This window comes from Notechis scutatus, chromosome 4 (genome assembly GCF_049901735.1).
Source record: "Notechis scutatus isolate UNSWTSFEM ecotype Mainland chromosome 4, rNotScu1.2, whole genome shotgun sequence".
NCBI lineage: Eukaryota > Metazoa > Chordata > Lepidosauria > Squamata > Elapidae > Notechis > Notechis scutatus.
Window position 1 is genome coordinate 10,428,644 of NC_142012.1, and position 27,732 is coordinate 10,456,375.

Below are 27,732 nucleotides of genomic sequence, written 5' to 3' on the forward strand. Positions count from 1 at the left end.
GTCAGGCAGCGGCGGTGCATGCGCAGGGGGTGTGTCTTTTGGGCGATCTCTCATGTGCCGGCAGAAGTGGCTCTGCATGCCACTTCCAGCAGACGTGCCATAGGTTCGCCAACACAGGAATAGGCTGAATTATCTGCAAAATAGGAGTGTGTTATATAGGCAAATAGATTTGTAGAAGGATAGCATCAAAAGAGGAGTTCAGCGGAGCACCATGGACCATCAAAGTCAGCATCTCTAGACGAGTTTATCATCTCACAGAGAACTTGGTTACATACTTCAGCAAAACACAATTAGCACAAGATAGCTTGCAGATGTTCTAAGTATTCTATTTTTTTCCTTCTGACTTCCCATTAACAGGACAAGTCGAATACAGCCATGAGAAAGGAGAACCGATTGGGGCATTTTTTTTTGTTTTTGATGTGACAGATGGAAAGGGAAACAGAATGGCAGACTTGGAATTTTCAATTAACGTAACAGGTAAGTCAACAATCTTGTCCTAGCTTTGTCTTTCTTTAGCAAGATAGACGAGGAACTCAATTAGCTAGAATCAAAGAAATTCTGGAAAAGCCTGCAGCTGTGAAGTAGGGTGGTTAGAATCAATTACAAAGACAATTTAGGGGTTGCAAATTATTAGCACTGGAATAATAGAAACTGTTGAGAACCTTAGCTGCTTAGTTTCTGCATCCTGAATGGTACAGATTGATATTCCAATGAACAATTCACGGTTCACCACAATATAATTTGTCATAGAATTCCACTGATTAGGTTTATATTTCAGGGGAATTTCCTCTGAGGTGTTAAATGAGGAGTCAACAGAAATCCATCCTTGTTCTGGCTTTCCTGAAAAATTGGTCACATTTGGAAACTACATTACTTGAAAATTAGAGCTTAATTAGCTTGTTAAATTAGTCACCTAAAATCGATTCTCTAGCAAAAAAAAAAGTGCCCCAATTATTTTTTGAAAAATGCTTCTAATACAAACATTGGTACACAATTACGTTTGCTCACTTTATTATTTTTCACTTGAAAAAGGTCTCTTTAAATTAGAATAGAATACTTTATTGGCCAAGTATGATTGGACACACAAGGAATTTGTCTTGGTGCATATGCTCTCAGTGTATATAAAAGAAAGATACATTCATCAAGAGTCAAGAATCATAAGGTACAACACTTAATAATAGTCACAGGGTACAATAAGCAATCAAATCATACTAGGAAACAGTCAACAAAAATCATTAGGATACAAGCGACAAGGTTACAGTCATACAGTCACAAGTGGGAGGAGATGTGTGAAAGGAAGGATGTCAGGATTAATAGTAATAGTAATAGTAGTTGCAAACTTTGTAAATAGTTGGACAGTGTTGAGGGAATTATTTGTTTAGCAGAGTGATGGCATTCGGGAAAAAACTCCTTGTGTCTAGTTGTTCTGGTGTGCAGTGCTCTATAGCGTCAATTTGAGGGTAGGAGTTGAAACAGTTTATGTCCGGGATGTGAGGGGTCTGTAAATATTTTCACAGTCCTCTTTTTGACTCGTGCAGTATACAGGTCCTCAGTGGAAGGCAGGTTGGTAGCAATTGTTTTTTTCTGCAGTCCTAATTATCCTCTGAAGTCTGTGCCTGTCTTGTTGGGTTGCAGAACCAAACCAGACAGTTATAGAGGTGCAGATGACAGACTCAATAATTCCTCTGTAGAACTGTATCAGCAGCTCCTTGGGCAGTTTGAGCTTTCTGAGTTGGTGCAGAAAGAACATTCTATGTTGTGCTTTTTTGATGACATTTTTGATGTTAGGTGTCCATTTTAGGTCTTGTGAAATTTGAAGATCTCCCCTGTCGATACTGTGTTATCTAGTATTGTAAGAGGTGGTAGTATGGGAGGGTGTCTCCTAAAGTCTACCACCATTTCTACGGTTTTGAGTGTGTTCAGTTCCAGATTGTTCCGGTTACACCACGAGGCAAGTTGTATAACCTCCTGTCTGTATGTGGATTCGTCATTGTCTTGAATGAGAACAATCACTGGTGTCAACAGTAAACCTCCCGTCTGTATGCGGATTTGTCGTTGTCTCAAATGAGACCAATTGTATCATCTGCAAACTTGAGTATTTTAACAGACAGATCGTTTGAGATGCAGTCATTGGTATATAGGGAGAAGAGAAGTGGAGAAAGCATACAGCCTTGGGCGTGTGTGTGTGTGTGCTAATTGTACAGGTATCAGATGTGATTCTGCCTAACTTCACCTGCTGCTTCCTGACTGTTAGGAAGCTTATGATCCACTTACAGGTGTGTTCAGGTACCACTAGCTGGTTTAGTTTAGTTGGAAGAATGTCTGGAGTGATGGTATTGAATGCTGAACTGAAGTCTACAATGAGGACCCTTCCAAAACTCTACCACCATATCTACGGTTTTGAGTGTGTTCAATTTCAGGTTGTCCCAGTTATGCTTGTAAAGTAAAACATTGAGTTTAGCTTTGTAGCAGCAGAGAAAAACTGATTTTTTCCCCCCTTCCTGTAGCCAGGACTGCCCTCTTATTTTCACTTCCCCCAGGGGATCAATTATCTCTGTCCGTCACTGTCAACACTGGGATAACCTTGGATGAAAACTCAGTGAAAAAAATCACCACTTTGGAGCTGTCAGCCAAGAAGCAGGGTGGAGAATCCAGTGATCTCCTCTACAGGATTATTAAGCAGCCCCAGCTGGGACATTTGGAGCACACGGCATGGCCAGGTTTGCAAACATTTACTGGTTTTGGAGCGAAGTGAGAACAAAGACTCATATTTTACGGAATCCATGGGGGATTACCCAGGGAATCGTGCTGATTTATTTAGCGATAGATAGAAGTTAAGATGCCTGGAGTGTCTCCTTTTAAAGTCTTGATGGTATTAATAAATGAAGGGATAAATATGGCTGCCAGACACATTTGAAAGCCTCCCATAGGTGTTTGTGCTGCAAGGGAGAATTTCCAAAAGCAAGTTTTGGAGGAATTCTTTGAGCTGGAAGAAACACTTGGGATTTGAGAGCACCTGGTGGATTCTTCTGCTACTGTTTTCTAGGCAGAAGGATTAGTTCCTTCCAACAAGGAGACCTTCTCTCCCACAGCCTCCACTACATCCATACAAGCGAGGCTGAAGAACATGCTGACACGTTCACGTTCACCGTTTCAGATGGCCATGAGGAGGTCAGTCAACTTCCATTGGTTTCTCCCCCCCCCCCCAAAATGGTTCTTTTGTTCGTGGAAAGGCCCACAAGAATAGCTTTGTTCAAGGTCCCATTCAGTGGTGGTATTCTACTGGTTTGGCCTGGTTCTTGTGAACTGGTAGTAAAAAATGTTACAGTTAGGCTGAACTGGTAGTAAAAAAAAAACAGCTACTGGTTTGGCCGAACTGGTATTTCTTTTTTTTTTCTCCCAACGATCAGCTGTTCCAATGATCAGCTGTGCCAGGATCCCCCTCGCTGTCTTATTCCTTCGCCCAAGAGGCTTCTCTGAGGCCCTGAAGGCAAAAAAAAAAATGGTGCGCAGGGGGGTGCTGCCAAAAAAAAAGCCATGCCCACCCAGTCACATGGCCACGCCCACCTGACTGCGCCCATATAACCAGTAGTAAAAATATTTGCATCCCACCCCTGATCTCATTCTTTCTTCCCATAGGTGACCCAGAATTTTGAAATCACCATTAATCCGGTTGATGATTCTTTGCCGGTGGTGCAGATGGCGGGCACGACGGTGCAGGAAGGCGTGAGGAAAACCATCACGGAATTTGATCTCAAAGCCACCGACACGGACACAGAGGTGAAGAAAGGAGTTCTCTTTGGGGTCTTCTTCCATGAGGGACTTTAGAAGGAAATGGTAGTTTCCATCCAATGGGTATGTTCCTCTAGAACAGGGATGGGCAACGATGAGGCCTTTACTGCCTATGGACTTCAACTCCCAGAATTCCTGGGCCAACTGTGATGGTTCAGGAATTCTGAGAATTGAAGTCTACAGGTGGGAAAGCAACCATAATTGTCCACCCCTGCTCTAGCAGTAGACAATCATATGGAGCACCTGCGTGCATGCTCTACATAGGTAGCACTCGATTTATGACCACAATTTATGTCATTAAGCGAGACATTTCAGTGAGTTTTGTCCCATTTGACGATCTTTCTTGCCACACTTGTTAAGTGAATCACTGCAGTTGTTAGTAACAAGATTGTTAAGTGAATCTGGCTTGTCCATTGACTTTGTTTGTAAGAAACAAAAGGGGATCACACGACCCAGGGACGCCGTGACCATCATAATTATCAACCAATCGCCAAGCATCTGATTATTTGATCATGTGACCATGGGGATGCTGCAGTGGTCACAAGTGTGACAAACGGTCATAATCACTCTTTTCAGTGCCATCGTAATTTTGAACGGTCACTAAATGAACTGTTGAAAGTCAAAGACTACTTGTATTCTGCTTTTTGTTCGGGGACATGAGGCAAAGTTCATGGGGGAGGGGTTTGACCCTCCATGTCCATCTTTTTATTTTTGGCAACAAGAAAAATATGAGATACTTTGGACTGACCCAGTCACCTAAGGTGCTTCCATGGCAGAGGGTGGACTACAACCTGTGCTACCCCAATGCTTATCGCTACACTACGGCCATGTTATTTTCTGTAATTTTGTTACTGTGGTAAACCAGGGCAGGTGTCAAGTTCAATTTCATTGAGGGCTGCATCAGGACTATGGTTGACCTTGGGGGACTGGGTGGATGGGGCCAGATTGACGCCACTCCCAAAACTTCCGCGTTGCTTCCTGCTGTCTCCATGGCAACCGCTGCAGGAGCCACTGTATTTGTGGAGGGAGGGGAGGAAAAAACAAAGAATAACGCATGCACTTTCCCACCCAAGTGCCCTCAGAGTCCCCCTCGCTGATCCTTCTCCCTGCCCCCTTCACCTGAGTTTGGCTGCTCCTCTTTGCATTGGGTAGACTGGGCCGAAGCCACATGGGCTGGCCCCTTACATTTTCCAAGATGGCCCCGTGGGCTGGATCCGACCGCATTGTGGGCCGGATACATCCGGCGGGCCTTGTGTTCAACACCCCTGCCATAAACCATCTTGAAAATCAGGATAAACAGAAGGATACTGTATATATTCATGAATAAATAAACCCTTTCTCTCTACTGATCTAATATCTTGAGATATGCTACCTCTGGGCTAGGAGGTTCTGTTCAGTTGGCAGAACTAACAGACCTTTCAGAGATGGAACTTCCATGAAATTATCAAATTCTTATTCAGAGACATCTGAGGCAATAACTGCACATCCTCAAGTGCTGAGTTTCATAAATTCCTCGAGCATGAAAAACTGAAGGCTGGATGCAATGAGATTTCGGTTTTGTCTGCAGAAATGATGCCATGACTTAGATCAGGGGTGTCAAACTCAATTTCATTGAGGGCCGCATCAGGGTTGTATTTGACCTTGGGGGGGTAACCAGCCCGACATCACTCATGTCGGGGGTGCCTGTAGTGGCCCGAGCAGTCTCCCAGTGAAAATGGGCTCCCGAGCTCGTTTTTTGGCTGTGATGGCCTCCTGGAACCCTCTGCCAGCCAAAATGGAGCTCACGTCCTTCACTGTTTCCAGGGCGGTCCCGCGGGCCAGATCTAAGCATCCTGCGGCCAGATTCAGCCCCCAAGTTTGACACCCCTGATTTAGATTATATAGAGTTAAGGATTAGATCTCTTTGTTCTGATTCTTTGGTAGAATTATTCGTAGTCTTCCATTTATGACCACAGTTGAGCCAAAATTGTATGTTGCTAAGCGAGACAGTTAAGTGAGTTTTGCCCCATTTGACAACCTTTCTTGCCACAGTTGTTCAGTGAATCAATGCAGATGTTAAATTAGTAACATGGTTGCTAAGTGAATCTGGCTTCCCCATTGACTTTGCTTGTCGGACAATCACAAAAAGTGATTACACAACCCCAAGGCACTGCAACACTCATAAATATATGCCAGCTGCCAAGCATCCAAATTTTGATCTCGTGACCATAGGGATGCTGCAACAGTCATCAGTTGTGAAAAATGGTAATAAGTCACTGTTTTGAATGCTGTTGTAACTTTGAACGATCACTAAACAAATGGTTGTGAGTTTGTTTTAACCATCCCTTGATGGTCACATTTACATATTACGTTGAGCTAAAGCCAGCCTATCCCATTAAAGTTTTAGCAGGATTGATAAGCTATTTGGCTCCCGCATCTTCCAGAATAACTTTCTCACGGAGTCTTCTTTAACAAGATTTATTGAGCCGGAAAGGATGCAGCTACAGTCATAGAATAAATTCAGCAACTGTATTATTTCTAAGACAGAATGAATTGATACCGTGAAATACCTTAGTGTAGAACAGGCGTGTTAAACTCGCGTCATCACAGAATCGTCACATGACGTATCGCGGCTTTTCTCCCCTTCACTAAAGCGGGCATGGGCATGGCCAGCGTGTGACGCATCCAGCCCCCAGGCCACGAGTTTGACACCCCTGGTGTAGATGTCTCTAGAAGAATTGCTTTCCAGTGAAGTGGTCAGGTGGGCCTCTCTGCAGACTGTGGAGAACTTTAGAACTATCAGTTTACCAGACCTTCTCCTGAACCGTTATCCATCTTGTCAACTACCCATCATAGTGTGATGTGACCTCTACTTTTCTCCTCACACGTTTTGTTCTGTATGCAGGCCAAGTCTGTCACCTTTAACATTGTGCAGCCCCCGCGCCACGGCCAGCTGGAGCGCACCAGTGACAGCCATCATTACCAACAGGCCCATGCCTTCTCCATGGAGGACATCTTCCAGAACCGAATCAGTTACAGTCATGACGGAAGCAATTTTTTAGAAGACCGTTTCACTTTCACGGTGTCCGATGGAACCAATCCCCTTTTTGTGGTGGCAAAGGAAGGGAAAGAGGTCAGTGGAGAAGCCAAGGGTCTCTACGCCCAAATTGTCTTTCATGTACATGCAATGGTGGGTTTCCAAATCTTTTCCTAACAGTCCTGAGAGTGAGCAGGGATCAGAGACCGCCCTCTGTATCAACGCTGGTGAGCTGTGCTGTTTTTTAGCTCAGCTGAGGCGCGGCAATCTGCTCTGCCATGCGAATCAGCTGAGCTAAAAAACAAGGGAATATAGGAGAGGTAACGGCAGGGGCGGGTGGGCGGGGCCAGCCAGAGGTGGTTTTTGCCGGTTCTCCGAACTACTCAAAATTTCAGCTACCGGTACGCCAGAACCAGTCCGAACCAGCTGAACACCGCCTCTGCGTGCATGGTACAATTTCTCACAGCTCTGGCCGTTCAGATAGTAGGCCAAGAAATCCAACCTTAGTTTTCTCTATCTAGCCCTTGCGTGCAGAAAGCTAACAAGTCAAGTAAGCCTTTTGTTCCCTGACATGGAAGAGCAGTGGGAAAGAGACCAAGGAGAGGTCATAAGCAGCTCTTGTAGTAGTTTACTGCGGCTTGGTCTTTTATATCTGTAAATATGTGATCAAATTTACTAATCTGGGTTCCCAGGAGAGAGGAGGTGCATTCTAGAGGAATAAGCGGATCTCAGTTCAGATTGTTTTGATGAGAGAAAGAGGGTAAAGACAGCCACTTCCTAATAGTTTTCTGAGAATATGCTTGTGCGTAAATGGCAGAGTGCTTTAGTCCGGCAAGATTCTCTTGTCCTGCTCTGCTTGCTCTACATCACATATATCTATTGCTCTCTTTTTTCCTCACATCTATCCATTCTTCTATTCTGCTCTACATCACGTATATCTATTATTCTCTTTTCTTCTCACATCTATCTATCCACCACCACCAGGAGTGGTGCGGTGGCCTAGAGGTGGACCTCTTGCCTCACAGGAGTCTGTGAGTTGGATCCTGGGTAGAGGCAGATATTTCTCTCTCTGGGCAAATGAGAATGTACCTGCTGAATATAGCTCCGCATTAGCAACAGGAAGGGCATCCGGCCAGTAAACACTCAGCTCCATTCAGTTGCCCAGATCTCTACTGCTCAAGGGATTATGGGGTCGTTAAAAGAAAGAAGATGATCTATCCATTCTGTCAGCCTTCAAGATCTTTTCTACTGCTTTGCATCTTTTGGCTGCCATAAGTAACGGGGGGAGGGGATATGTCTGGGAAGAGAGCTGGAGGTGTTACATTCTTGTGTTGTATAAATGAGGAGTGGGCGGAGGGGAGTATAAATTCCTGCTCTTAAGTTTCTATTCCTTGCTTAGCCTTCTTTTCTCTGCGCAACTGCAAATCTTTATCAAAATATGTCAAGGTCAACGGACAGAGGCCTCATCACCACCTGAAGATGCCCACATGACCATATCCAGAACTTTTAATTGGAAGAATCTTTTGAACTTTGGGGGGTGGGAACAATTCCATCCCTTTGTATATGTGATCTGCGCGCCTAATTTCTTAGATTCAGAATTCTACCTGAAGCTACCACTTCAAATTTCAGTAAAATATTTCTTTCCTCTAATCTATGGAGTCTAAGTATTTCTTTCTTGGATTTTGAATGGAGCAGAGACTGACACATTCTTTTGCTCTGCTCTGTTCTGTTCTAGTCTACTCGACCTTACCCTACCGTATTTTCCCACCTCTGCTACTTTTATAAACAGCTCAAGATGACAAATATATCTAATGCTCCTTCCTCCTCCTATTTTTCCCCATAACAGTCCTGTGAGGTGGGTTGGACTCCAGGCGGCTTTCATGCCTGAGGCAGGATTAGAACACACCATCTCCTGGTTTCCAGCCTGATGTCTTAACTACTGGATCCCGTGATGGTGAACCTATGGCATATATGCCAGAGATGGCATGCAAAGCCCTCTCTGTGAGCATGCGCGCCGTCGCCAGCTGCTCTTCTGGTTTCTGGTGTGCTGGCCAGCTGGTCTTTGGTTTCCAGCGCTCTGGCGTGTGCGAAGACCAGCTGGCCAGCACGTGCATGTACACCGGCCAGCTGGTCTTCGGTTTCCTGCATACAAGCGTGCATGCGCGCGCATGCATTCCGGTTTGGGCCCTTGGTGGTGAAAAGATTTGCCATCACTGCCACTAGACCAAACTGACATTGTAGGAAACCTGGAAATAAGGAGAAATTTTCTGACAGTGAGAACAATCAACCAATGGAACCGCTTGACTTCGGAAGTTGTGGGAGTGCCATCACTTGAGACTTTCAAGAAGCGATTGGACTCCCATCTGTCAGAAATGGTGAAGGGTCTCCTGCTTGGGTGGGGGGTTGGACTAGATAACCTACAAGGTCCCTTCCGACTTAGAATAGATAATCAAACTATTATCTGTTATCTGAAACCTGGTCATTCATATTTTGAGTTGTTACTATCAGGGAGACATTGTAGGTGTCTTAAAATGAGGACTAATAGACTGAAAAACAGTTTCTTTTCTAAGGCAAAAATTGCCTTGAATCAAACAGTACATTTGTGATTTAGTCCTATGTATAAAATGGCATTTTTAAACTATCTAACTTAATATATGTTTTAAATAGGTTTTAGACTAGGTTTTTAATTATTATTATTTTCATTATTTTAATTTTTAAATACTCTGTAGTGTGATTGTGATGTGGTGGCACTGTGCTGTAGTAGCTTTTTGGGGGCACTGTGCTATAGTAGCTTTCAAATTTCATTGTATTTGTAGAATTCTATTCTATTCTATTTGGAAGAATCATGTTGGGTGATTGGGTTAAGGGCCTGATAAAATTGCACATAGGATTCGCCTTTTCTTTAAGGAGCTGTCTGACATACTAAATAACCTAAAGAGAAGTGAAAACCCATTTGGGACAGTGCATATTTTGAAATACTGTTTTGAGTGACTTGACATAGGGACACAAAAGAACAGAAGGGCATTTTGTCCAGTATGGTAAATTCCATACCATTGCAGAAGCAAGCGTCCTGAATATATATATATATCTATTTTTCAGATTGTGACTGCTGTGCCCCAGTGGTTTAGAATTGAAATTCTCCCTGTGGATGATGGGACTCCAAGAGTTGTCACTAATTTAGGTCTTCAGTGGCTGGAATATATGAATGGCAAGGTGAGCTTTTTACATCTGATTTGTTTCCAGTTTGAATTTGAACTCTCCCCTTTTTAACTTGCACAGAAATAGGAAGGCGAAGAGCCAGAAAAAAAAAAGCCATTTTTCATTCTATCCAACTGTGGATAATTCAGGCAGACTTTTTACTCATCTAAAGCATGAAATTGTTTTAATTATAGCTTTATCATTAACCCACAACGGTGAGATTTACACAATGCACTCCATCGTAAGCCACGATTTATGTGCGAGTTGCATCAGCTCCATCCTTCAATGAAATGATTGGGGAGGAAAAATCATGCATGTTTTTTATTTCAGCCACTCGGGAGGTGTTCTGAGAACTAAAAATGGAATCAACAGGCAAAAGTAGAATAAAGTTTATTTATTATATTATGTATATATCGCCCTGTTCTCTGTGACACTAGGCCAGAGGCCTCCAAACTTGGCAACTTTAAGACTTGTGGACTTCAACTCCCAGAATTTTCCAGCCAGCTATGCTCCCAGAGAATTCTGGGAGTTGAAGTCCACAAGTCTTAAAGTTGCCAAGCTTATGATATACATGTAGCCCTCAACATACGACCATAATACCTGACAACAACTATTTTTAAAAGCACACTCCTCTCTCATACGTCACCTCCAGTATTAGTGCAAGAGGGCAGAGATCTCGGGCAGCTTCAGGAGCCTCTGAAAATAAGTGCATTTTATTTGTACTTCATTTTTTGCAATTACTTGACATTTCTTTATATGGTACACAGCATCAACAGACTGTATTTGCCAGCAAAGTCCAGTTACCAATAAGGGAGATTATTTGTAGCTCAGGGTTGAGCCATGAGGGGTCCCTGGTGCTCTCCAGCTTGCTTTGTATTCTTGTAGACGTTTCATTACCCAAATTAGGGAACATCATCGGTGCTAGTTGAAGACTAGCACTGCTGATGTTACCTGGGTTGGGTAATAAAACATCTGCAGTGAAAGAAGCAAGCTCAGAGCACCAGGGACCCCTCAAAATCAAGTTAAGCTTTTTCTGAATATTTGATGTGCAAAGCCCGAAGGTTTTTCCATCACTGCTGTGGGACAGCAACATAGCTATTCCTGGCTACCATTGACCACACACACTCACACACACACACACACACACACACAAAACAGAGATTGAGCGAAGTTCTCCAAGCAAAAGGCTGGATGGTGTATGTTTGTGAGTGTGCACCTCCTCTCGCTGCTGCCAGCTGCTGTGATGAACGGAACAGACCTTGGCTGTTTGTTACATCAGCAGTTGTGGCTAAACTAAGCAATCCATCTTAAACTGTAAGGCTAAAGTTCCTCCCCGCCCAACGTTCTCGTTTCATAGGCTGCGGGGCCGTGATGTCTTATTCCTGGCTAAGAGCGTTTGCATTCCTTAAGTGGGAAGCTCCGATGGATTAATTGCTGTGAAGAGGCCGAGAAATGGAAACAGATTTAAATTGCAAAGCTGAGCAGGGTGCTCAAACACCCCGCACATTTCAACAGCGGGACGGGTGACAGATGAGAGGATGCGAGTGACTTTTAAAAACTTTTTTTTTGTGGCACAGATTGCTTTCAAAAGGTCTGAAGTCTGCCTTGGGAACCAGTGCTTCGGTATCTTATCAGAAGGTTTCGCACCAAGGACCCAGATTTAAGAGAATAGGCAATAGCCCAACACCAGAAGATCTGAAAGAGCTGAAGGGATCTGGGTGGGGGTGTTCAAGGATGACGGGGTTGTTGTAGAACAGAGGTGTCAAACTCGATTTCATTGAAGGCCGCATCAGGGTTGTGTTTCATCTTGTGGGGGCCCAGGTTGGGCGTGGCCCAGTGGTGGTATTCTACCTGTTTGGCCCAGTTCTACTGAGCTGGTAGCAGCAATGAGCAGAACCGGTTCTCTCCACTGCTCTGCTGTTGGGCCCACCCGCCTTTCCGGTCTCCCATACTCACCTTTATGTCCTGCTTTTGAAGCGCGGCTGCTTTGCGCGGCACAGCAGAATGCTGCGCGGCAGCTGCTGAAGCGACCGGGAGACTGCAGGCTTGCAGGAGGTGAGCGGGAATGCCTCTGCACCTGCGCAAACGCCTCTGCGCAAAGGGCGTGTTTGGCACCGCCCACCAAGCCACGCCCACCGAACCGGTGGTAAAAACTTTTTGATTCCCACCACTGGTGTGGCCAGCTCAACATCATGCGTGTTGGGAGTGCCTGTTGGTGGCCCGAGTGGTCTGCCCGTGAAAACGGGCTCCCGAGCTCCGTTTTTGGCTGCAAGGGCTTCCTGCAACCCTCTGCCAGTGAAATCCCATGCTCCACTTTCGGCTGTGACAACCTCCTGCAACCCTCTGCCAGCGAAAATGGAGTTCAGGAGGGCTGCCTGTGGCCCTCCCGAGCTCCATTTTTGCTGGTAGAGGCACCGCGGGCCGGTCCTTCGCTGTTTCCCCAGCGGCCCACAGGCCAGATCTAAGCACGTGGCTGGATCTGGCCCCCAGGCCTTGAGTTTGACACCCCCTGTTGTAGAACAAGGGTGATTGAGGTTCAAATCCAGCCTAGGCCAGGGAAGCTCATGAGTGGCTTTGGCCCAGTTATTCTCTCTTAGGCCAACCTACCCCACCAGATTGTTGGGAGGATATAATGATCGATGTAAGTTCAACATCTTGGAGAAAACAGTGGCACAACTTGCCCCCAGAAGTTGTGAATGCTCCAACACTGGAAATTTTAAATAAGAGATTGGACGACCGTTTGTCTGAAATGGTGTAAGGTTGTCCAAATGTTGTGGTTTACCTGCAGCAGGTGCGGATGGCTGAGGTCTCAGAGAGCGAGGACTCAGATGAGGGGCCTGCGTGTGATGTAGGGATGGGGCCAGGACCATCAGGGAGTGGAGCGCTGCCTTTGGAGATTGTGGAGGCTGGCAGCAGAGATGAAGAGGCCTCCAAGGAGCCCGTGCCCAGCGCGTGCACGTGCAGGGCTGCTCAAAGGAAAGAGTAGCTGCAACAGCACGGGCGACTCAGGAGTAAGGCTGCAAGGTAGTGGCCCCTCCCTGAGGAGATAAAAGCCGGCTGTGAAACTGCAGTTCTTTGCAGAAGGCAAAGAAGTTTTACACTCAAACCTGGTGGACATTAGGAATATCTGAGTTGGTGTTTGGAGACTCTTTGTGTTGGAATTATTGCTTAGTAACTTTATCTGGTGTTCTTGGCAGCCTTGCAAAACCTTGGCAAGGCTCTTTCTTATTGGAGCTCATTGGTTTTGAAGCAGCCTTTTACCCGTGAAAGAACGGGATTCATTAAAAAAAAAACATTAAAAGATGGTGCTGTTACCTTTGTCTCGTGTTTGCTTCCTTGGAATCAGGTTCGGGTCAGAACACCAAATGGTGTCCTGCCTGAGCAGGGGGTTGGACTTGAAGACCTCCAAGGTTCTTTCCAACTCTGTTATTATTCTATTCTATTCTGTGTATATAGAATATATAGTCTTTAAAAGGTGAAATCTTTTTCCCCCCATACCATCACTCTACTAAACAACTAATTCCCACAACATTGTCGAACTATCCAGTTGGGCTATATTCTATTATTATTCTCATCTTTCCTATTACCTATCTCCTTATCTTCTTGTGACTGTAACTTTGGTGTTTGTATCTTATGGTTTATATTGTTTATTTAGTATCCTAGTATGATTTATGTTGATTGCTTACTTAGCATCCTAAGACTATCACTAAGTGTTGTAGCTTATGATTCATGATGAATGTATTTCTACGATGACTGTGATCGTGATTTATCACTTATTGCTTGTATGTACACTGAGACCTTATGCACCGGAGACTAATTCCTTACGTTGTTAAGTGAATCATTACAGTTCTTAAGTTAGTAATACGGTTGTTAAGTGAATCTGGTACCCCAGTGACTTCAGAAGGTCGCAAAAGGTGATCTCATGACCCCAAAACACCGTAACCATCATAAATATGAACCAGCTGCCAAGCATTTGAATTTTGATCACGTGACCATGGGGATGCTACAATGGTCATAAGTGTAAAAAAATGGCCATAAGTCTCTTTTTTCAGTGGCATTGTAACTTGAAATGGTCACTCCACACAAGCATAGTTGTTGAGTTTGCACCATAAATTCAAGTCCAGAAAATATACAGGTGATTGATTCAGCAGGATCATTAACTTCTTTATAAACATCATAAATGAGTAAAGTTTACAATACCATTTGTAGATTCTTTCAATGTAACATAAGCAAAAACACAAGCAGCAGCAGCAGCAGCAGCAGCAGCTAAGAGCAGATACCAGTTTCAGCAAGCAAGCAAGTTAGTTTCTCTTTCACTTTTCAGCAAAGCACACAGAGCCAAACCACATCCAGGCTGTCAGCTCCCATTGGCTGGTCTGTTGCCATGCTTACTTTGTTAACCATGTCTCTGCCAGTTAATGAATATACTCTGACACCAGCCCCCCCGCCCCCAAATGTGTTAGTAGGATTTCATTTTTATATCTCAGGGTTTACAAACTCTTCTTCACTGGTTTCTGGTCTTCCATCCAGCCAAAAAACCTCATCACTAAGAAGGAGCTGTTGACTATGGACCCTGATACAGAAGACAACCATCTGATCTATGAAATAACAACAGGGCCCAAATATGGTTACGTGGAGAAGAAATTGCAGCCGAGAACGATGGTGACTACCTTTACACAAGGTATAAGCCAGGTTGGCGTTTGCTCTTTGGTGTTGTGCCTTCTTACCGAGTGTAAGTCCTTTTCTCTTGGAGGAATGGAAGGAGATGCTGGATAAACCTGGATAAGATTTGATGCTGGATGAACCTAGAGAAGATTGAACATGACCCATGCAAAGCAGAACTCTGAATTTGACAATCAGGGAAAATGTCTATGGAAATTCTCAATCATCCTGGTCATGGTTGTCCCAAAGGTGCTTTTCAAAAAGGCAACTGGACTTTCTTGGTTTTTCCTTTGAAAGTGTTTTGCTTCTCATCCAAGGACCTTTGTCCAAAAAGATTCGGAACTAAAGAAGCTTCTTGGGTGAGAAGCGAAACATCTCCAAGGACATAAACAATCAGGGAAGACACCCAAAGATGCCATCTGGGCTGTTTTGTGTTCAAGTTGGTTGTAATCACTGATTGTATTCCCACCCCACCAGTGAGCCCTGGTTTATTTAACCATAATGGCTGGACCATGCTAAGCTATAACCCGGTTTACAAATTAGTATTTCTGGATTGACTCAACATGCAGAGACAGAACCTAACCTCATTATGGTTTAATAGCAATAGCACTAGCATTTAGACTTGTATACTACTTCACAGTGCTTTACAGCCCTCTCTAAGCGGTTTACAGAGTCACCTGTTGCCCCCAACAATTTGGGTCCTCATTTTACCCACCTCGGAAGGATGGAAGGCTGAGTCAATCTTGAGCCTGGTGGGATTTGAACTGCCAAATTGTAGGCAGCTGGCTGCAGCAGAAGTAGCTTGCAGTACTGCACTCTAACCACCGCCCCACCACCGCTCCTAATGCTAACCATCCAATCCCATGGGATTAACTATACACCCCAAGAGAAAGTTTTAATTAAAGAGTTAATTTTTTCCTTTTACTTCTCCTGAAACTCCCGACCCTTCAAACTGATGGAGAATGTCTAATATTCTTAGATTCAGAGAAAGGAAGAAACATTTCCCTCCCATATCAAGGTTCAGTTTCTTCTTCTCTGATCCCAACACTTGCTTTTCTATAGTGCTACAGTTTCAGTCTGGTGTCTTCTTCCTGTTTTGTTTTTTTCCTTTTCTAAAGTTCAATAATATCTTTTGGAATGACCAGTATTCTGAGTGTGGCCAGATAGATTCTTAGAAAATAATTAATAATAATAATATAATTAATAATAATTAATAATATGGTCGCTTTGATTTTCCCTTTCCTACTGATGCACAAAATAAGTTTGTTTTTATGGGTTGCTTGCTTAAGTCTGCAATTTCATTGAATTCTGCAGCCCCTAAGAGCCTTATTTATTTGGTCGTCTTCAGTTGAGGTTCTATTAGGCTCTGGATGAAACGAATTGTGTTCCCCAGCCTGGATCATTTTATAAAATTTTGTATTGATAAGCTTAGATATGGTGAAATCATGTTTGAGCAACAGGGGTTGTTCCGTATCCAGAAAATAGATTAGCACGGAGGCTATTATCATGATTTGCAAAGGAATGTAAAAAAAATTATCTTCAATTTCTGGATTAATTTGTTGAAATCTTTATCTAACAGAGGACGTGAATTTGGGATTGATCCAGTATGTGCTACATGAAGAGAATGTTCAAAGGACAGAAGATAGTTTTCAGTTTCTGGTGAAGGACAGCAAACCCAGCATTGTCGCTGATAATATCTTCCATATTCAGTGGTCTGTTATCAGCTTTCAACATACGAGGTACCCCACTTACCAGCTTTTTCTTCATAACAAGGCAGAAATGTAATTATTCAGCCATTTGACGGTATTCTTACTGTTACGATGCCATAGCATAAGTGGTGGGATTCAGCCGGTTCACACCGGTTCACATGAACCAGTTGTTAAATTCTTCCCACCTCCGCTATCAAAGTTGATCCTGGGCGTTGCGCTGCAATGGAAAAATGTGCAGTGGGGCAGCTGGCGCAAGGGAAGGAGAAGGCTGCTTTCCTTCCCTCCTCCTCCTTCCCTCGTGCCAGCCGCTCCATTCCTTGTTTTGCCATTGCAGCGCAGCGCCCAGGATCCACTTCGATAGCGGGTGGGGGGGGAGAATTTAACAACCGGTTCGCTCAGGGCCAGATTGGCAGTCTCAGGAGGCTCGTCGCGCATGTGCGGTGGAACTGGAAGACGGGGATGGGCCATGCCTCCCACAACAACTAACCTGACCATGGGCAAACCGTTTGTTAAATTATTTGAATCCCATCACTGCATAGCATGTTTATTGTCAGCAGCTAGCAAGTTCCTTCTTTCTTTCTTTCTTTTTTTAATAGAAAATTTTATTAAATTTTTACACTTTTAAAAACAAATCATATATACAATTTTTGTAGTAAGTTGTGGCATTGACTTTTCCATATTCATTTACATACACACACACACACACACACACACACACACACATATATACACACATCATTTACATTTTACATTATCTTTTATTCCTGTTATCTAACCAAACATACCATTTTTCTTCTCCTGCAATTCCATTGTAAGTTTATTCATCTCTGCATAATCCATAATTTTTTTGTAACCATATTATCTGTGGGAATACTCTCTAATTTCCAATTTTGGGCATACATTATTCTAGCTGCTGTCAATATATGTATTATATATTCAATGTCTTCCTTGTATTCACCTCTGATTATCCCTAATAAGAACATTCTATTTTTAAACCAATTATTTATTGCAGCCAAATCCTGATTTTATTCCAAAGTTTCTTTGCTTTAGAACACGACCACCACATAGGAAAGAAGGTGCCTGATTTCTTCTTTCTTATGGACGGTTTTTTTAAAATGTACCTTATTTCAGAAAATTAATATTTTAAATAAACACGTATGAAAAATCACCTTGAAGTGAAATCCAAACTTCTGGAATATCATGTGATATAATTTGTTTTATGCTATTGCTAAGAAGGCAAAGATGGTGGAAATATCAGAATAACAGAATTGGAAGGGACCTTGGAGGTCTTCTCGCCCAAATCTCTTCTTAAGCAGGAGAGCTTGTACTATTTCAGACAAATGGATGTCCAATCTCTTCTTACAAACTTCCAGTGTTGGAGCACCCACAACTTCTGGAAACAAGCTGTTCCACTGATTAATGTTCTCTTTTCTGTCAGGAAATTCCTCCTTAGTTCTAGGTTGCTTCTCTCCTTGATTAGCTTCTGTCTGTTGCTTCTTGTCCTGCTTTTAGGAGAATAGATTTGACTCCCTCTTCTTTGTGGTAGATCCTTAGATATTGGAATACTACTATAACGTTATCCTTAGTCCTTCTTTTCATTAAATTAGACAAGAAAGTGACAAGGAAGCCGCAAACCTCTTATGTAGGACAAGAGAAATGCAAATGGCCCATGGATGAAGGAGTGGGCTGGACTTTCATATATTGAACAAAGCATTTCCTGTTCGTTTTTACTTCAGCTGGTATATTTGTGTGATTTGTTGATAATCTGCTCCAAGAGGCTTTATTGAACTCGCTCGGTGTATCTCAGCTTTGGCCAAGTTGAATTTGTTGCTCTTGTCTTTTAACTTTCCTTTTTTTTTTTCCTCCTGGAGTTAAATTAAATGAATTTGATTAGATTGAATTGCCCCCAATGAAGGCAGATTTCACATTTTCAATAAAAGAAGAGAAAGCAAGCACATTTAAGTTAATTAAGTTGTTATAAATTCCAAGTTAACTTCTTAATTTGCTTCTGGGAACAATAGAATAAAAGAACACATAGTAGAAGCTTCCTAATATAGGTAAAGGTAAAGATAAAGGTTCCCCTCGCACATATGTGCTAGTCCCTATTTTTCTACTTGCATTTTTACGTGCTTTCGAACTGCTAGGCTGGCAGAAGCTGGGACAAGTAATGGAAGCTCACTCCGTTAACGCAGTGCTAGGGATTCGAACCGCCGAACTGCCAACCTTTCTGATCGACAAACTTAGCGTCTTAGCTACTGAGGCACCATGTCCCTGTCTCTTAATATAAGTCTAACATAAACACTAAACTGAGGAGGACTCATTTCAATGCATTCTTTGTGATTCCACAAAGCTTGGGTTGCTCCTACTCTGTGATCTGAAGGAAACCCATTCTGTCCATCTTTCTTTTCAGCTACAACATCAGTGAAAAGGCCGGTTCCATCAGCGTGGCTGTGAAGAGGACAGGAAACCTCAAGCAATATGCTATTGTCCTGTGCCGTACAGAACAAGGAACGGCCACCTCTGGTTCAAGTTCTCAAACAGGGGAACAGGATTACCTTGAATATGCTAGCCAGGTGAGCGCAGGAAATTCATTATATAGCCCAATAGAAGACTTGAAAGACTCTCAGTTTAAGGAAGAATGGGCCAAGCTATCTCCTAGCAGGGTCAGGAAGAGATGTGGAAGCAACAACCATGACTGAAGGTCATGATGAAGATTCTGACTGTTTAGGACAGGGGAATCCAAACTTGGGCAACTTTAAGATTTGTGAACTGTTATAAGTCGAGAACTACCTGTAAAGGTAAAGGTTCCCCTCGCACATACGTGCTAGTTGTTTCTGGCTCTAGGGGGCGGTGCTCATCTCCGTTACAAAGCCGAAGAGCCAGCGCTGTCCAAAGGCGTCTCTGTGGTCATGTGGCCGGCCGAAGGCACACGGAACGCTGTTATCTTCCCACCAAAGTGGTCCCTATTTTTCTACGTGCATTTTTTTACATGCTTTCGAACTGCTAGGTTGGCGGAATCTGGGACAAGTAACGGGAGCTCACTCATTACACAGCGCTAGGGATTCGAACCGCCGAACTGCCGATCTTTCTGATTGACTAGCTCGGGGTCTTAGCCACTGAGCCATACACGTCACCTGTATTACAAGTCTTTAAAAATGTTTCACGGTCCTGAAGTTCCTCATGAATAGTGCTGAGTCCAACTCAAATCTCTGGTGGAGATATTCATTGACGATGGTAAAGGTGGAGTATTCATTGACTTTTTTTTACAAAATCTGTTCCCACCTGCTGTTACTTTCCATCCCACGCAGGTGCAGTTCGATGAGTGGGAAGACTTCAAAACTTGCACCATTGTTATCCATGATGACGGCATCTTTGAGGGTATAGAAAGCTTCTCCGTTGAGCTGAGTATGCCAGCGTATGCCTTGCTGGGCAACATCACTGCGACCCAAGTCTTCATTAATGACGTAGAAGATGAGCCCACCCTGCAATTTGACAAGAAAGTCTACCACACCAGTGAGAGTGCCGGTATCCTCTCTGTCCCCATTGAAAGGAAAGGTTGGTTGACATAGAGGAACAAGTTAGCTTTTAACTCCCCCCCAATAGAATGCAGTTGCACTTAATTCAGGCTACACTTAGTCCTTGACTTACGACCCCAGTTGAGTCCAAAATTTCCACTGTGACACGAGGCAACGTTTAAGTGAGTTTTAGCCCCATTTTATGACTTATGCTTGCCGACACTGCAACTGTTTTAAATATGAATCAGTTGCCAAGCATCCAAACTTGGATCACGTAACCGTGGTGATGCTGTGTGAAGAACGGTCATGGGTCACATTTTTCTGTGCCGTTGTAACTTGGAACGGTCGCTAAATGAATGATTGTAAGTTGAGGACTATCTGTATTAGCGGCCTTGTTCGCACGATTGAGGACTTTCAACTGTTTATCTTGCTGAATGCACCAATGCGTCTTTATCAAAAGTAGTCCATAATAGACATAACATAATCACCAAACGGGAAGAAGACTTTGACCTGATTGGATTAAAGCAGGTCAGGTTTCTTCATCTTTAACTCCATGAATAAAATGTGCACGATGGAATCTCCAGCTAGACTGGGAGGAGGCATGAAGAGGGGGCCTAGCTTAGAGTCCTTGTACTGCAGAAAGCGGTGCAGGATTTACTTCCCCCAGACTCTGTGAAGCCTTATCTGACGGTTCCCAAAAGAATGCAGGCAGTCTGGTGAGATTCCTGTAAATAAGCATGCAGCAATAGAGAACTAACTTTGATCTACTCACCGGGTAGGCTTGGTAAGCGCCTGACAAAGGTGATTTTTAAAGGAATATTAGCAGTTTCTCTCCTCTTCATGTGGGACACTGCACTTGTAGCAGAGGTGTGTGAACAGCTGTGGTTATTTTTTAATATTGCCATCCTTTTTTCTTTTCTGTTTTGCATGGAATTCTCCCTTTAAAAGGAACTTCAATACTCAGCAGGAGAATGCCATAACTTTGCATAAATTTCCAAGCTTTGTTTTCTTCTTCTCTGGTGAAAGAGATCCAGCATTGCAGAGGCAATTAAGTTTGAAATGTCTATTTGTAGGAAGAAAGAAAAATTGCTATACCCTGTAAAAAAACAAGGAAGGAAGAAATTGGATTGTGTTGAAGAATGTAGGAAGGACTCAGATAAATATGAAAAGGTTGACAACTATTGCTTGAGTTCCAGGTTATTGTTCTTTGGTTCACTGCTTTTCAAACAGTGCCCTTCGGTTTTCTTAAGAGCTTATTGGAGCTTATCTCTGTGAAAAGACAGTATTTCTTAAAAAACACCGGAGTATCGTCGGAGTACTGCGACGTGTTCATGCGACGTGACTCAAAGGCATAATAGGGCTCATCCAGCATGGCATGGCATGTATGTACATCATGACCATACTCAGAACTTTTTTAGTGTTGCAAGAAAAGTCATTGGTGGTTCAGTTCAGAAGATGTAAACAAAATGCAAACAAATGTCAAATTAGAATTTAAGTGGGCCATTAGATTTCTCAGCAGGATGTTCAGGGTTATATAATACTTGTAAGGAATCCACTAAAAGAATGAGCAATTTAGGAAAGGCTAACAGTAAAAATGTCAGACCAGACACAGGTTGTCCTTGTTTTATGACCACAATGGAGTCTGCCCATTACAGGTAGTCCTCAACTTACGATCATAATTAACCCAAAATTTAGGTTGCTAAGCGAGAAATAGATCAAGTGAGTTTTGCCCCATTTTATGGCTTTTTTTTGCTGCATTTGTTAAGTGAATGACTACAGTTGTTAAGTCAGTAACACGGTTGTTAAGTGAATCTTTGCTCGTCAGAAGGTCGCAAAAGGGGATCACATGACCCCAGGACTCTGCAACCGTCATAAATATGAGTCAGTTGCCAAGTGCCTGAATTTTGGTCACATGACAATGGGGGCGCTGCAACGGTCAGAAGTCATTTTCTTCAGTGCTGTTGTAACTTTGAATAGTCACTAAAGGAACTGTTGTAAGTTGAGGACTACCTGTATTATATCAAACCAAGATAAATAGCAATACGCATATCAAAAGTAGCAAGAAAATTCATTAAAAACTGATTTCAGGCCAAATTATCTGCTTCCCACCAACATACCCATGTGTTGTGGCCCACCAGCTGCCCGCTCTGCTTGGACAATGAGGAGGTTGGGAAGGAACTTGGGCCAGTCCTGGAGTCTGGGGAAGGCTCTGATGGGTGCTCTGCGTCCAAAGCAGAGATAGGCCAGGGACATCCGACATTTCCCAGTTGCCTATGGAGTCGGAGATACTGGGGAAGAAGAATAGCTGGAGCCTGTTCCAGATGCGTGTATGTGCAGAGTTGTCAGGAGAGGAGAACAATTAAGGAACAGGGGCCAACTCAGAAAGAAAGGCACATGTGGATGCTGAATGGCCCCTCCCTGGGGAATAAATAGAAGCAAAAGGGGAATGGTGGTTTCAGGAGACAATTAGTTTGCTTATTATTATGAAGATTTGCTTATTCTGTCCTTGGAGACTCCTTGCTAGTAATTAATTTACAGCTTTGTCAACTGGAAGCTCTTGGCCTGGCAATTATCCAAGGACTGATAAGGTCTGTTCTTGCACTTAACCCTTGGAAGGATTATTGCTGGGATTTTTCTGTGTATGAATGCCATGAATTCACAGCAGCTAAATAAAGAGGGCTTTTTTGGGACAAGAAGTCTTGTTTCTTGGTTCTGCTAAGCCTGGGTCAGAACACCATGATCCAGATAAAATAACTATCCCGTTCAAGATCAAAACCTGACATTTTAGCTAAAGAATCCTTGCAAGAAGTATGTTTGTTGGAGGAGTTTTGAATTCCAGAAAATAATCTTTTTTTCTCTGCAATATGTATTGTAGGGGATTCTAGCAGCCTCATCTCTGCCATATGCTACACCATCTCTCAAAGTGCCCAAGGCAGCAGCATGTATGCCCTGGAATCCGGCTCAGACTTTAAATCCCGGGGAATGTCCAACGAGAATCGGGTCGTCTTGGGGCCTGGCGTCACAACGGCAACTTGTGATGTGAAGCTAATTGACGACAGCGAGTATGAAGAGGAGGAGGAATTTGAAATTGCTCTGACCGACCCATCCGAGAACGCTCGGCTCGGGAGCATCACTTCCGCTAAAGTTACGATCGGCGGTCCCAATGACGCTTCGACTGTATCCCTCGGAAGTGCGGCTTTTAGCGTTAGTGAGGAAGCAGGTATAACGATGGGAATTATTTCTCTCTTGCCATGTGCTGTATTATTATCCCGTTTACATTTAACACACAAAATAGGCATCCACAGAGTCCTTGGCTTACAACGGCATGATTTACTTAACAGCTCCGGGGTTTCGCTTCAGAACAGTGGCCAAAAGGTCGTAAAATGGGGCAAAACAGTAGGAGTGTTAGTGAGGATGCAGATATTGTTATGGGAATTATTTCTCTCCTGCCGTGTGCTGTATTATTATCCCCTTTACATTTAACGCACAAAGTAGGCATAGATGAAGTCCTCGGCTTACAACCATTTGTTCAGTGACCATTCAAAGTTGGAACGCCACTGAAAAAAAGTGACACAACCAGTTTTCACACTTATTTATGACCAGATAGATGAGAGAGGGAGGGAGGGAGAGAGAGAGAGAGAGAAACCCCCACCCAAAAAAATATAAAAATGGATTTGACAGTACCTTTTTTCCAACTAATGAAAAGGCTTTTTCATAAGATCGATTAGGGGGAAAGGTACTAGCAGCCTTCTGGTCTTTTTCCCCACCTCTCTCCTGCTGCAACCGAGCCAACAACTGGGGTGGGGGCCCCACCACAGAGACCCCCCCAGACCCAGGGCTGAAAGGGCAGCCTTAGACCGATGGAGCAGATAGAAAGAGGCGAAGGACTCCCACAGAAAAGCCCTCCTCCCACTGGTCTCCTTTTTCTCTGCACCTGCTGCTGTGGGCAGGGGGGCTCTGGATTGGAGGTCTGGACAAGGTCGGCTGAGCAGAGGGAAAAGATGGCAGAAGGAAGGAAGGAGAAGGAGGGAGAGAGAGGAGAAAAGAAAAGAAGGGGGCGGGAGAGAGAGAGAGAGAGAGAGAGATCATCAGAACTTTAAATTGTAGGTTCATTGGAACTATCCCTAAGTGACTGGTCATAAATCAAGGACTATCTGTATTACCTTTCGGGTGATCCATCTGACAACTATTGCATCTTACAAGAAAGACCAGTGAATTCCGTGCCCAGAAATATCCTTTTCTGTATTTGCAGCTCAACGAAGGAGTCTCTATTTATTTATCCCATTTTTTTTTGAACAAATTTTATTAATTTTTAAAGACATACAAAACATAAAACATAAGAACATAAAACCTCTTTTCTGAAAGTTATTTGTAAATTTTAAGCAAATAAAACATTTTATACATCATTAACACATCTCCTTATAAACACATAGATATCCTTTCATATTTATCCCATTTTTACACCCTCCATCTCCCCTATGTGACTCCGGGCGGTTTACAAACAGTTTATACAATTTTGGTTCCTTTCCATAACAATGTTCACTTCAGCATCGTTTTCGTTAAAGCATGTTAGACGTGAGGGCTGCCATGTCCTTTGGAAATGGGGGTACACGCAGCGGTAATCTTCTCTGTTTCCATTTGAAATTAATTGCTTTTAAATCCTCCCTGCTAGGGATTATCGAAATCCCAATTATCAGGCATGGGCCTGATCTCTCCATTCCAACCTCGGTCTGGTGCGCCACTCGGACATCAGAGCCGCCATCTGCTACTCCGGGATTTGATTATATTCCCAGCTCCAAGAAGGTTGAATTTCATCCAGGCAGAACCGAGGAGGTACGGCTATATACACATATATATATTTTTTTCAAATCGTAATGGGTGGATTCGTTTTCAGAGCCCATCATATAAAAATTCTCCAGAATGGCGTGTTCCTACATTAAAAAATTTTTCACGAGCCTAAATCACGTGGCAAAATCCTGGAAGAATTTAGGACTGTCGAACGAACCGTAGTCCTCTCTGCTTTATCAAGCATCCTGAAATCTGTTTTGATGTACTCTGATACGATTCCAAATTATTCTGGTAAAACCTTGCTTTGGGAAAGGAAATGGCAACCATCAGCCAAGAGGTGTTGGGAGCTATCCAAGAGGATGACAGTGAGATGGACTTCTTCTTTCACATCCCCTTCCTCCAATTAACCCCCCTCTCGAGACCCATCAGCTCAGTGTTATTATGTAGATCAGAATTAAAAAAAAAAACTAAGTGCCAAATGCAGAGGCATCTCATTAGGAAATGCATGCAAATAGATGTTGCTATCCATTTCATCGGGTGGGCGTGGCCATGGTGGCCTAATTGGTCCCCTGCACCACGGTGGGAGGGGGTGGGGGGTTGCCCTCTCTGGCAGTGGTGGGATTCAAAATTTTTTACTACCGGTTCTGGGGGTATGGCTTGGTGGGTGTGGCAGGGGAAGGATACTGTAAAATCTCCATTCCCTCCTCACTCCTGGGGGAAGATACTGCAAAATCTCCCCACTCCATGGGAAGGATATACTGCAAAATCCCCATTCCCTCCCCACCCCACTAACCTGCTTTCCAGCTCCGTTCTCCTGTGCAGGGCGACCAAAGTAGACCCAGCCGATCAGCTGGGACTCGGGAGGCGGAGAAGAGATGGGGGGCGGGGCCAGTCAGAGGTGGGATTTGCCAGTTCTCCAAACTACTCAAAATGTCCACGACCGGTTCTCCAGAACTGGGCCAGAACCTGCTGAATTCACCACCTCTGCTCCCCGGGCTCCAGAGGCTTTCTGGAAGCTGGAAATGGGCTCATTTCTGGCCATCCCAAACTTCTCTGGGAGGCCTGTTTTTCACCCTCCCTGAGCCTTGCACTTACCTGCAAACACAGGTAAGTGGGGACTCCTGGGAGGGGAGGGGTGGGCGGGGCCAGCCAGGAGTGGGATTTGGGGGGTTCTTTGAACTGCTCAGAATCTTAGCTAGGGGCTCTCCCGAACCCCTGAGAACCCCCAGCAGCCCCACCCCTGCATTTCATGCAGTGTTTTTCAATCTTGGCAACTCCCTTGCGCTCCCCCCCCTCCCACGCATGCGTGGAAGAGATTCGAAAATCAGCTAGCCGGCGAGAGGCGCGCCGCATACGCGGTGGAGCTGAGCTGCGGCAATGGCTCGCGTGTGCCCGCAGAGAGGACTCTGCGGTGTCACCTGTGGCACACGTGCCATAAGTTCGCCATCCCGGGACTAGGGGTTAATCCTGACTTAATTATGGAGAGGCAAATGGGTGTAGTGGTTAAGATGACAGGTTGAAAGTAGCCATCCTGAGTTCTAATCCTCCCTTAGACACGGAAGCAGGGTAGATGACTCGATCGGTAGAACCCACCTCACAGGGCTGTTGTTTTGCAGAAATAGAAGAAGGAAGTGTTACGTACCCCGCCTTGAGTTGTACAGAACAAAAACCAGACTATATAAATCGAACAAATGTCGTACGTATGTTTGCAGAACGGGCTGTTTTATTTCTCTTATTCCCCTGTTAGTACTGCACCTTGACGATTCTGGACGACGCCCAGTCGCCCGTGATTGAAGGAGCGGAGACCTTCGTGGTCTATCTGAGTTCCCCTCAAGGAGCAGAGCTGGCCAAACCTTTCCAAGCAGTGGTGGCCATTAATGACACCTTCCAGGATGGTAAGTAGATGAGCAAAGCCCAAACTAATGCCAGTGGAAACACTCAGCCATACCTGGTTTCTATGCTTAATTTGAGAAGTCAGTTTACACTCAAGAGTTAGGTAAATCTGAACACCACCGTATGGTTTCTGCAGTGATGGGATTCAAAATTTTTACTACCAGTTCTTGGTGGGCATGGTGTGGCTTGGTGGGCGTGGCAGGGGAAGGATACTGTAAAATCCCCATTCCCTCCCCAACCCACTAACCTGCTTCCCAGCTCCGTTCTCCTGTGCAGGGCAACCAAAGAAGATCCGGCCAATCAGCTGGGACTCGGGAGGCAGAGAAGAGATGGGGGTGGAGCCAATCAGAGGTGGTATTTCCTGGTTCTCCAGACTACTCAAAATTTCTGCTACTGGTTCTCCAGAACTGGTCAGAACCTGCTAAATACCACCTCTCAGTTTCTGAAGACGGCGTGATCCTACTGGGTCTGAAATCACAATTTATTAATCATGGGCAAAGTTGGTGTTATTCTATTCTATTCGTCCTTAAGTCAGGTGCTTTCTTTGATTGCAACCCTGCCCAGAAGAAGGCCGTGCATTGCTAGGAGTGCTGTTAACCTGTGGTTCTATGAGATTATCACTCAGTCGTCCTTAAGGCAACACCATGGATGCAGACTTCTGTGCATTGGACCAAGAAGGCATTTGAGCACACGTCTCCTTGACTCTAAATTGTCTTACACTGGGAATTATGGAAGTCCACAGTTGTTGTTACACGTTCATGCAGGCGGGAGAAAAAAATGTTCTAGCACAATTCCAGGGCTCTTTTCTTTCATAGACAAATGCTTCACATAGAAATGCCAGATTTTGCCTCTGCTTCAGATTTTGCCCCTCCTAGTGGACTTATTCTGCCCTTTCCTTCATCCTTTCCTTCATCCTTTCCTTCACCCTGTATTTGTTTTCTCGTCGGATTGCTTTTGGGTTTTTCCTGCAATTTATAACATCAAAGAATATCCAACACATGTTCCAGCACACTTTTCACAGCCTAAAGCCCTTCAGGAGTTGGGCTTCACCTCCCATAATGATACTTGAAATCTGGTGTTTCTGGAGGATATTTGACTTATTTTGTGTTCCTAAAAGTTATTTTTTTCTTCTTCTTCTTCTTCTTCTTCTTCTTCTTCT

General features: G+C 44.0%; 2 protein-coding genes across 2 annotated transcripts in view; one reads left to right on the plus strand and one right to left on the minus strand.

The window, feature by feature from the left end:
• The window catches only part of FRAS1 (Fraser extracellular matrix complex subunit 1), a 419,940-nt gene that overhangs the window by 334,500 nt on the left and 57,708 nt on the right, over nt 1-27,732 (plus strand). Inside the window, 13 exon segments of the mRNA XM_087962750.1 lie at nt 358-477; nt 2,541-2,720; nt 3,047-3,171; nt 3,640-3,780; nt 6,677-6,904; nt 9,908-10,021; nt 14,537-14,687; nt 16,248-16,407; nt 18,788-18,950; nt 19,686-19,932; nt 22,768-23,112; nt 24,565-24,725; nt 26,428-26,575. Of these exon segments, the coding sequence (XP_087818876.1) occupies nt 358-477; nt 2,541-2,720; nt 3,047-3,171; nt 3,640-3,780; nt 6,677-6,904; nt 9,908-10,021; nt 14,537-14,687; nt 16,248-16,407; nt 18,788-18,950; nt 19,686-19,932; nt 22,768-23,112; nt 24,565-24,725; nt 26,428-26,575 (2,283 nt within the window).
• PAQR3 (progestin and adipoQ receptor family member 3) overlaps nt 1-27,732 on the minus strand; it is a 360,815-nt gene that overhangs the window by 94,393 nt on the left and 238,690 nt on the right. The window lies entirely within an intron of this gene.